Source organism: Vigna umbellata, chromosome 7 (assembly GCF_029865625.1).
Source record: "Vigna umbellata cultivar VRB3 chromosome 7, Vumbellata_1.0, whole genome shotgun sequence".
NCBI lineage: Eukaryota > Viridiplantae > Streptophyta > Magnoliopsida > Fabales > Fabaceae > Vigna > Vigna umbellata.
Window position 1 is genome coordinate 16,193,347 of NC_142171.1, and position 11,944 is coordinate 16,205,290.

At 37.3% G+C, this 11,944-nt stretch overlaps 1 protein-coding gene and 1 pseudogene across 2 annotated transcripts; one reads left to right on the forward strand and one right to left on the reverse strand.

Moving 5' to 3' along the window:
• Positions 1-205: 205 nt before the first annotated feature.
• Positions 206-1,247, reverse strand: LOC148195236 (glutamate receptor 3.7-like). The gene is made up of 3 exons (XM_088094182.1): positions 1,177-1,247; positions 883-960; positions 206-426 (listed from the first exon to the last, which is right to left on the reverse strand). Exons 1-3 carry the CDS (start codon positions 1,202-1,204, stop codon positions 206-208), a joined length of 327 nt encoding a protein of 108 aa, XP_087950308.1. The 5' UTR covers positions 1,205-1,247.
• Positions 1,248-2,539: 1,292 nt separating this feature from the next.
• Positions 2,540-11,607, forward strand: LOC148195237 (putative oxidoreductase At1g06690, chloroplastic; annotated as a pseudogene). Its single transcript, XR_015780658.1, has 9 exons — positions 2,540-2,843; positions 3,107-3,191; positions 3,373-3,488; positions 10,016-10,080; positions 10,173-10,261; positions 10,344-10,423; positions 10,550-10,661; positions 10,941-11,060; positions 11,192-11,607. The product of XR_015780658.1 is annotated as a putative oxidoreductase At1g06690, chloroplastic (transcript).
• The last annotated feature ends 337 nt before the right edge of the window (positions 11,608-11,944 follow it).

Sequence of the window (11,944 nt, forward strand, 5' to 3'; positions counted from 1 at the left end):
TTTTCCACTGCGATTCTACCCAAAAATATTATAAGGAAGAAGAAAAATAAAGAACTGGTAAAATTTTTTACAAACTTTGGAGCAAGAAAAAACATAATATTATTTCATCCATAAGAATTTTGACGTATAGCATAGCTGCCTTTTAATAAAAACATTGTATGTCAACTCAAAAACAATCGTAACTAATTGAGTAGATATATATGAATTAACCAACATTGACTATGTTTCCTTTTTCATCATGGGTATCACTTAAAAGCCACGCGTAATCCTTGGACATCATTTGAAGTTTATGGGCAATAGAAAAATTTCTCAAGCTCGGATCAGGGTTGGCATGAATAATATACACACGAGGACCAAACATCGGAGCTGCGGCGACCGTGAATCGGTAACGGCCGTGAATCGGTACCGGCGACCGTGAATTGGTACCTGAACTCAAATAAAAAAGGAGCGGCCCCAGTCAGCTAGAAACATGATTTGCATCTCCAACCATAGATAAGAGATGGGTTAAGAGATGAGTAGAAATAAATAAGAAATAGTAAAATAAGTTCAACCGTTTTTTGAAACCATTTCTTCTCTTTGCCTCTCCCAACAAACATACAATATTATTTCCCTCCTCTCAGCCAAAGGTGTTAATTATACAACTAATCACCCTGCATGTTTTTATGCCACCAAAGATCTATAAATTGACGTACACATATCACATCTCTTGATATAATTTCCAACAAAAAATATCAGAAATCAAGATTAAATTTTAACAAACAACTAAAGACACATCCAAATCCACATCTATGTTTGGCACCACTTACTGTAAACAAAGGCTAAAAGATGTCAGCAAAAAAATTGACAAACCACACGAAAAGATGATAAAGGAATGTGTTGTACCATTGTCCTGATGCTGCAGAGCAATAAAGCCCGGTATTTGGATCATAATAATAGCCCAAACTGCTGCTATAATAGTACCTGGACCATCAAATATTGATGTCAGAACAAGCTTATAACAGCTCTTTTTGGTAACAGAATTCATTAGAAGAAGAAGTGGGTACAAACCCTCAACTTTTGCCACCTCCTTAATACCATAATGATTTTTTTTTTGGTTTTGAAATTTACAACAAAGATAAATAATGTCATGTATATCATACTATTTCCCAAAATTTACATGGAAGAGAAGAGCCATACCCAGAAGATTCATCATACACATAATCATTTTGCAATGCTCCACCTGAAAGAAAAGTAGAACAATGTTAAGTAAATACTAATCAAATAAAAATCAGTAACAAAGACTTTGGAGGCCAATTTACCTACCCTCAGTGCCATAATTTATGGCGTCCGATGAATATTGACTAACTGTATTATTTTCATCTGTAGATGGCTTACTGTTATCATCATCGTCAGCAAACATATCATAATCACCTTCACCAGTGCTAGAGGCTTCTCCACTAGCCAAATGTTGATTTGATGGGCCTTCTTTTGCCCGGGCTAACTTCTCATATCCTTCTGAAAAGGGGAGAATGTAGAACGCATAAGCATTAAGCAGTTAATACCACGAAACAGGCACCCTTCACTCCTTCTCATAAACCTAAATATCGACAACGTCATAATTAACAATTAACTAATTAATTAAAATACTCATCCGGATCAAACTTAATACTCAAAGGAAGTTTATAAGAGATTTTCAATCTCATTTTTTCAAGTTCATCACTCAATGCATATTCTCCATTTCTTCCGTAATCAAGCTCAAAAATATGGTTTCTATTTAAATACATAAAAATCCTAAATTTATGAAAATATAATATAACTCAACATACCTTTTTCTTGTCTTAATAAACTTCATCCTCGTGATCAACTTCGTCCATTGCAACAATACCTACGCTACCAAATAAGATCCAAAAATATTAGAATAACAATGTATCATACATAACCAAAATCATCCACAAACAACATCATACATATATTATACATTCATTCCACTCAAATAAAAAAACGAACCTGGAGTGAACACAACGTGTGCCGGTTGGAACACACACGAAGAAAAATGTGTGGGTGGGACTAACAACCCGGAAAACCCCTCTTTTTCGTATACTCCGGCGATGCTCCGGCGGTGAATGCAAAGGTCCGGCACAGGGAGGGAAGCAGGTGGGACGAATCGAGACTCAGAACGCGCCCCTAGTTCGCTGGGTCGGAGGGAAGACGATGCCGCCTTCGTTTCGTTGGCCAAAGTCGGAGTTGCGGCGGCCGTGAATCGGAACCGGCTGGAGGGGTTGAATAGCTCCGACACGGCCTTCAATGTTGTCCGGCGGCACTCCGGCAAGCACTCCGTCGGACCTCTCAACGTTCGCGCTTCCCTCTCTACAATCTTCCAAATGAATTTGAAATTTGAAACGCCAACTTCTAAACCCTGCCCGCCCCCTTTCCACGTCAGATTTCATTTCGTTTTTCATTTTCCACGTGGACCTCTCACATTTAGACACCTGTCCCGTGTCTAAATGTTGTCAAAAGAGGTTGTTCAAGTATCATTTTCCCTATAGGTTCTTGAGCAGAAATGTCAGAGTTGTTGCCGCATTCTTTGGGCAAATTCACTTTCAGTCCAAATGGAACACCAACTAGGAGAGGAATAGTAGTAACACCAAAATATAGGCATCTGAGGCCGTTTCAATGTGTGTGCACACAGGATAATCGAAGCATTGTCGTGAAGAATGGCAATGATTCTCTAGATATATGTCGGGTTGTGAATGGGATGTGGCAGACCAGTGGCGGGTGGGACATAATTGATAGGGATGATGCTGTTGATGCTATGCTTAAGTATGCTGATGCTGGACTCACTACTTTTGATATGGCTGATATATGTATACAACTTAGTTAACTGCTTCTACTTGCTTTTCTGTTTGAAATAATGTACCCCTTTAAGGAAATTCCTTGACTACACGCTGAAGTTATTCTTTAGAGGAATAGAAGGCGATAGTAGATTTGATGTGTTCAAATTTGAGTGTTATGTGATTGTTGGATGTTTTAGATGTGGATTCTTCCCAACATGAGCTTTTTGCAAGCCTTCTTAGAGGTTATGCCTTTTGAGGATTGTTCTCATTGTTGTGTTCTTCGGGCTTTGCAGATGGACCTGCTGAAGATCTATATGGGATTTTCATCAACCGAGTTCGTCGTGAGCGTCCTCCAGAATTATTGGAACAGATCAGAGGGTGAGTTGATCAGTAACTTCATATTCTTTTATATTTTTTTCTTCTATTTGAAGATTTGAAGAAGATGCAGCTACTTTTATAGTATTTGGCTGGTAAGCGTCCTACCATATATTTCCAAATTGTTATTGAAAATATAAAGGAAATAGTATTTTCTTATTGTCCATTGTATTATTTGGTGCAGTCTCACTAAGTGGGTGCCTCCGCCAGTTAAGATGACTGCTAGCTATGTAAAAGACAGCATCAATGTTTCAAGGAAGAGATGGATGTAGAATCCTTGGACATGCTTCAGTTCCATTGGTAGTTAATCCCTCTGTATTGTGTTTATTTGATCTACAAACTGTAACACCCCGAAATTTGGTGTTACGCCGACTAATTTTTCCGTAAAACACGTAAGTAAAAATTCAAATTTTTAATATTCAACTTCAACGAAAAAATAGTACGTTATTTATTACAAACCGATTATTCCGAAAATAAAACGTTTAAATAGTCAGGATCGAATACAAACAAATACATTCCCAGTCATCTATCCCATCTCTCTTTCATCCTTTATGCATGTTCAGAAATATCAGCTATCACATCTGCAATAACATCTGCTCCCGTATAACATCACACATTACACGATCATCGCATTCACATGCACAAACAAGCAAGGGTGAGCTAACAAAATACAATTCATATACATCATAAATATACTCATAATAACATACTATCATCCACACCTTAACCAGATCAAACTATATACCCAAGTACGAATTATGCTTCAACCATATGCATATACCAATATGTATCAAAATATCAAATTAGAATGCATACACCAATATACATTACAAAATAAATCAGACTACATCCACCAATATTACAGATCAATCAAAATACATACACCAATATGTACTAGCATCACTCCCATCACTCTTTTCAGAGCTTCCCCGGGCCGTTACACATTACCCTAATGTGTAGTACTGCTTCCCATCACTCTATAGGGAGATTCTCCGAGCAAGTACACAAGTCACCCTCCATCACTCTAATCAAGAGCTTCCCCGGACAAGTGCAAGTATACCCCTCATCACTCGCCTAAAGAGATTCCCCGGGCCCGCAAGCACAACGCCAATCAAATTTGTAATGAGCTTCACCGGACTAGTACCCCACGTCACCCCCATCACTCTTACATAAATGTAAGAGATTCCCTGGGCGGTTACACACGTCACCCGTGTATAGGGTTACTTCCCATCACTCTATAGAGCTTCCCCGGGCCAGCAACCACAACGCTTACTATCCACCACTCATTTAATGACACCAAGCAGCCAAAAATACACATATCCAATAATCCTCACAATACCAATCCAACCATACCATAACGCACATATCATATCATCATCACAATACCAAAATTTAAACAATTCAAGTTCTTCATTTAACATGAAACTTATAATCAAATCATATACAACCATGATTTCAACAGTACTTAACCATTCAAACATCATTCTCCTATCAATTTGCAATCTCAAACAGATCACCCAACATTCCCATATCAAATAGATATATCAAACAACTCAAAACAGTGTACACCTAACACATTTTCTTTATATCCTTTTAATACTCATTTTTAGGTAACTCAAACAGGTTTGAAACCATTACCAACAGTTCCGGAAGGGTCAAGAACCCCCAAAACGACCTAGAGAACGTCCAAAACGGACATCCGGAACCCCCAAAACTATCGAAAACAAATTCTGCAAAGTGCAGGTGCGAGTTAACTATTTGGACGAACGTCATAAACCATTGGACGGACACTGTTTGGACGAACGCTGTTACTCTTAGTCGAGCACTATTGGGACGAGCATTGTTACTCTTAGTCGAACACTATTTGGACGAACGATGTTAAAGCTAGCGCTTCATGGACGAACACTGTGAGATCAAACACTAGGCCGAACGCTCAAAACCGAACACTATATTGAATTCAACACTGATTGAACGAGCGCTTTACTATCAAACCTTATGAAGACCGAACGCTAATAAACCATCAACTGACCGAACACTACTAAACCAGCGAATGAACGAACGCTACTAACCAACACTTGAGCGATCGTTACTAAACCATAACTTCAGCGATCGTGATTTAAACCAATGACCGAACGCTATTATTATCCCCTAAAAGCGAACGCTCTCCATACAAGGACGAACGCTGAATGCCTAAGCCAAAGCATGATTATGACCGAACGCTACTACCAAGAACGAACGTTAACCAAACCAACATTTGGCCGAACGCCACTCAGCACATGGCATGACCGATCGTCAAAATCCGACATGGACGAACGGTCAGTTTTTCGCATCATGCAGAATTCTGCAGAATGGTAGCAGAACCTCCCTTGACCATTTCTAACCACTTTTCTCAACGTCTTAGACTCTTAATTCTCGTTTTAGACTTAATTAAACTTATCCAAATGATTCTAAGCATTTCTACTACCATTTTTTTAAGTGATTAAAGTTCACTTTCAGCTCCAAAACACTAACTTCAACAACTTAGGGACCCAAATTTGATTCTACTACTTGGAACATGTTTTAGACCACTTTTATGTTTCTAACAAGTCACAATGGACTTGTCTAGACTGCCCAAACAGTCCAGGAACACTGCAGCCCTCATTTACTCAAAATCCCTACCTCACTTCCTCTAAAATAGCCCAAATTGACCATAAAGACACTTGATTTCCTTTCTAACAGCACTACCACCGAATTTTCATGTCAACACAGATCCAACATACACAATTCCAATAATCATCTCATACTTCCATCAATTCATCCAACCAAAAATTCATTAACTAAGCAAAACACACAATTTTCGTATTCCATGAAAAGTGAGTTAAAACTTCCTTGTTTACCACCCTAATTCACACCCAAATCCATCAAAACTTCATTTACGCATATACCAACATGCTAGAACGAATTTCCATCATCCAATTCACATATATTCATCACCTTACACAATTATTTCATCATCCAACTTATGCAGAATTCATAGATTAAATCTAACTTCCCTTACAACTTTACCTTCAAGCTTCTTTCATATTCAGAATTCTCAATCCATCATTTAATTATCTCACCTTATCATATTGATAATAACAAGTCCATAGATTCAAACAGAAAACCAAAGATCAATGTAACATCCCAAAATATAGTAATACCATAATTCAGAATTAATTACAATTAACAGTGAACAGTAAACAGTCTTAATATTAACAGTAAACCAAGGTTCAAAGCCTAACGGCTGGTGTACAATTAACGAGCGTATACAAGTGCAGAGAAAATAAAGCAGAACCACTTAAGGTTTCAGAGTTACAAATTTACAGCTTCAAAAATAACGAGAACTAATAACGAACGGTTTTACAAAATGATAACCGAACGTTCCAAAATGAGCTAAAATATATACAGTACTAAACTAAAGAGCGCTCTAAGGCTCGGCTTTAACTTCAACTTCCACCAGATTTTCATCCTCCAAATTTTCTTCTTCTAGCATGACTTCAAGGGATGCATCACCATCTGCTCACATCCACAACGGATGATCATTGCATTTTGACAAGACGGAAGCACATGGACAGTAGACAACACAAATGGAAAACGCAAGGGTAAGCTTATACTGTTTAATTAATACAACACACGTACAATTCGTAATTCGATTCACACATACATCAAGTAGTTTAATCATGTAATTTAACATAGAAAGATGTATAAGACAGACCGTCCGGACTGTATGAACCATGTAGTTACAGGCGTCCTTGCACCCAAGTGGTGTGGTAGCCGGGATATACCTAATCAGCTTCCACTTGAGGTTAATCCTTCGCCCCTGCTAAGTGAGGGATACGAAAGACCTCCTGCCATTCCCACACATGACTACCCCCTTCTACGTGAAGATGAGCATCACGGTATATCAGGATGGACCAAGCCAGCATTAACTAACCACAGTCATACTTTACAAATTCAATATTCAATCATATAAGAGACGTTCCTCCCTGGAACGCTCATCCAATATCCATAATCATAGATTCAATCCATATAGTATTCATACTGTAATTCAATATGATGTAACATCAATTTCATCTTCAACTGTAAGAGAATAATATAACGAACGTAATTTCTGTGGATTTGGTTATATGAACATGACTCGACTTGAGGTGTACTGGTACTTATAAAATAATCATGATAGAAACTTGAACCCGATTTAATTTACAAAGGAGGGTCAAGAACACTTAGAAATATTTTTCAATAGATTTACATATGAATCCAATTCCAGGAATAGGACGAACGCAAAGAAGAATGAACATTTAAATACTTTGAACGAACGTTATTTTATCAATTGAATATTCACTTAGTACGAACGCGAGGTAAGAGACCTAGCTAAATTCAGAACGGACGCTCGTGATAAGACCGAGCGCTTATTGAGAACGGACGCTCGACATAAGGCCGAACGCTACGAATGACGAAGTCTCGACATAAGGCCGAATGCTTATGAAAAACGAACGCTCGACATAAGGACGAGCGCTATCAAAGACGAACGTTCAACATAAGGCCGAACGCTAAGTAGGACGAACTCCTCGGTATAAGACCGAGCGTTACTTATTCATAAAGTTTTAAATATTTAAATATTGATGAGCTAGACGAACGCTCAGACATTCAATTTGGGACGCTCGTTCATGAGCAGAATTCCTTCCAAATGAAAGAATCCCAATCTAAGTTACTTTACTGAAATGCCGAACGGTTTAAGACCGTACAGGGACGAACGTCATTTATCAGTGGGAAAGAATGAAATTTCAGATTTCTCAAACTTAGCAAAATTTCCCAGATTTCCAATTTATAACTTTATAACTTTCATTCCAGATTTAATTCACCTTAACATCATCATCATACAGATTTCAACATTTGAATCATTCCAACTATACAATCACCATACTCCATTTATACATGATCAGATCAACATGCATTTAATCAAAATCAAAAACAACATATATAATACATAAAATCAGTATATGTTCATGACAGATTAAACCAACATCAGAAATCATATCAGATATCAGTAACCATTCATAACAGCTCAAACATCAGACTTTACATACATGCAACTCATATCACAAAGAAATCAAGCCGTATGAATTAAACTTATAAGCTTCCCTTACCTGATCTAGCAGTGCACTTCCAAAGGCTTAGAGTTTCTCTCGTGCTCTCACGGCTTTCTATCAGAAATTCACTCAACCACTTCAACTTAATCTAACACACCAAAACCGTAAACAGATCAGACTTCTAACTCACGCATGCAACCAGAATTTTGGTTTGCAGGAACTAAATAGATGAAGGTGCAGAGACGAGAACTTACCAGTTCAGTTCTCAGTTCTGTTCGGTTCAGAAGAATGCTCACGGTGCAGAGAGGTTTCCTACGGTGTCTGAAATGAGATTGGAGGAGATGAAGGTGAGTTATCTTAGAGAGAATATGAAAGAGTTCAGGGAGAATGCAGAGAAGATGGAAGGCCAGAATTTCTTGAGGAAGAAGAAGATTGCATGGAAGGAAGAGAAGTGTTTTCAGAGAAATTGTTTTTCTCTTCCTCGTCAAACGATGGTGCACTCACATACTGCCACCTGATTTCCACTACAGCTTTTGGAAGCTTCCAACTTGACAGATGGCATTAGTGCATGCAGAGAGGAAAAGAGTGGAATTTGACGTGGCACAGTGCATTTAAAAGTGTGATCAGAGAATGGATTTGTATATATTAATTTATCAGGTTTTCACAATCAAGGATCAATCTAACATCATCTCCATATGCTTAAAACATTTCATCCAATTCATACAAATTTTCCACAAAGTAAAATACATAGATTAGCTCCCCTTACCTCTTGAAGATCTTAACTTCTTCTTCCAAGAGAGTAACTCTTCCCTTCTGGTAGACCAAGCACGCTCCAACACCTCTGCACACTTAGAGTTTCGTTCTCCTCACACCAAAAAGCTCTCCACTCTCCCCAAACTTCCAAGTCTGATTTGGATTTAAAGAAATGGCTCTAAGACAAGCAAGGACCCAAGATATTGTAATTTAGCAATAAAAGACCGACATCTGGCCATCCTAATCCATTTTCCAGCCCCAAAATCCGAAAAGAATGGTTTGTGGGAAGATTCCCCAACCTTGCACGCTCAAAAAAACGTGTTCCAAGCTGTTATGTTTCCATAACTGGCTTAGCTAATCGATTAACTCAAGTGCTAATCGATTAACTCGAGTCCAGAGGCTAAAACACGAATTTTCTCTGTAACAATCGATTAACTACAGCTGTTAATCGATTAACCAACAGAAAACTCAAAATAACGTTTTTCGTGACTTGTTTGATTTGGTTGAGGCCCTTCCCGATGTTGAAAAAAAACGTACGAGTACTCAAATCGAAGCTCTTTGAGTTTACTTTCTAATGGAAAAAGAATTAACCCAAAATATTAATTGTATAAAAAGTTATACATAAAATAGTAAACCATGTCAAATTTTGACAGCATTCTATTTTTCACTACAACTTGGTAAAATTTTGAGTTTAGAAAGGTCTTACACAAACTATCATGGTTCAAGCAACATAATTATTTATCCACATTTTGCAATTCTTGAAATTTTTAGGGAAAATCATAACGATTACCATCATCCATGACCATGAGACCATCATACAAAACATCATACATTTTGATTCTGTACTGAAATAGTGAAATGAGTACTGGATTCCCACTGTCTAGCCAAACTACTTCTGTAAATAGTTCTAACTCTCTGAACTTCAGGATTCTTGTGACAATTCACCTCTATCTCTAATGGATTTAGGTGGGATTATTCAAATCCAGGCTACTTGGATGCGCTAAAACACCTTACAGACTTAAAAGAAGAAGGTTAGTTTTGTTTCTGATTAACGGTTACGAATTCACATATAAGTTCACATTTCTTGCTTTGATCAAACTACGCTAGTTATATTTTGATATAGGTAAAATCAAGACCGTGGCTCTGACAAATTTTGATACAGAGAGGTTACAGATTATTCTTGAAAATGAGATTCCTGTTGTAAGCAATCAGGTATATCCACTTGCTTTAATTTTTTTGAGTTCTTTTAATAATCTATATAGTTCGTGAACCTTATTGGTATCTTCGATTTCAGGTACAACACTCACTTGTCGATATGCGTCCTCAACAAAGAATGGCAGAGCTTTGTCAGCATACAGGAGTCAAACTTATAACGTCTCTCTCTCCCTTTCTTAGAGGATAAAGAATTTTCAGCATAGAAAATAGTTCTTTCAAATACTAGATGAAAGTTTAGTAGAATTTATCTAAAAGAATTTCCACTTAGATCAATTTCTGATGCAGGTATGGAACGGTAATGGGTGGTCTATTGTCTGAGAAGTTCCTTGACACCAACATAGCTATTCCTTTTGCTGGTCCTTCAATAAACACTCCCTCCCTCCAAAAGTACAAAAGGGTACGATTTCATGACAACCTTTCTTTAATTGTAGGTAGTTTAAGAAACATTTAGCACCTTTTGTGCTCTATAAAAAGGTTCTGTCTCTTCTAAATATGCTACATTGTAAAGCTAAGATAAGCCTTTTTGGTAGATGGTCTGGAAAAGGGTTATCAATGACAAATAACTCTGAATCAATATGTAGGCTATATAACAATTCAAGTTGATGATTTGAATTTTTGTCCACATAACTTAGTTATATTCATATGTTTTTTTTCTATACTTTGCATCTGTTGACAGATGGTAGATGCTTGGGGAGGATGGAATTTGTTCCAGGGACTACTTCGGACTCTGAAACAAGTAGCTTCTAAACATGGTGTTTCAATTGCAACGGTAGCAGTGAAGTATATATTAGATCAGGTGAATTTAGTTGATTGATTTCTTCTCTCTCCAGAATTTGATGTGCTTATTGCTATAAAATCTCATTCTCATGTTACATTGATAAGGCCTGGTATATATCCCTTTCATTTTGCCTCTTGTCAAACATGCAGCCTGCTGTAGCAGGATCGATGATTGGTGTCAGACTTGGCTTGTCAGAACATATTCAAGACGCCAATGCTATATTTTCTCTTGCTCTTGATGAAGACGATGTGGGCAGCATAAGAGAAGCCACGGCGAAAGGAAAGGATCTACTAAAAGTGATTGGTGACTGCGGAGATGAATACAGGCGTGCATGAGTCATGTTGGGTTATCAAACTGGTGAAATGCTGTGTTTTTTTATATAGTACAAGAGCATGAAAAGGGGGTTGGCGACAGAGGAAAGTGTTCAAGTCCATTTTTTTTACAGTTGAATTTCTGTATGTAATACTTTTATGGATTCCTCCGACTGGTAAAAAGACAAAATACATGAAAAGAGAAAGTAATGAATTCTCTAATATAGTTTTCTCAAATGTGAGTTTTAGAACAACTTTTCCTTTTTCTATAACAATAACAATTAGCAAATACTACAAAGATCATTCAAAGAAGATTACATATGATTTAGTGGTAAAATGGAAGAGATGGAGTAAGGAGGAAGAAAAATAAACTGTGTACCTTGAATAAATTGTTCCCTAATTTTATGCAAGCAAAGGAATTAATAACTGTATATATCTTATCCATTTTCATTCACACAATTACTCAAACAACTTATGACAGCTTTGGTAACCACCAGTTGCAGAGCTGTGTAAATAATAACTCCTTTTCTTTTTCTCTCATATAACAACATCATATGATAGTTATTAAGTAAGAAATATAAAGAAATGAAA

What these genes read in the sequence shown, in the direction of transcription:
- LOC148195236 (XM_088094182.1), bottom strand. Translation starts at nt 1,204, where the DNA reads ATGATTATGTGTATGATGAATCTTCTGG. An exon ending in GTGTATGATGAATCTTCTGG is followed by an intron (nt 961 to 1,176) that starts GTATGGCTCTTC and finishes TTGATGGTCCAG; the next exon opens with GTACTATTATAGCAGCAGTT. An exon ending in TCTGCAGCATCAGGACAATG is followed by an intron (nt 427 to 882) that starts GTACAACACATT and finishes ATTTGAGTTCAG; the next exon opens with GTACCAATTCACGGTCGCCG.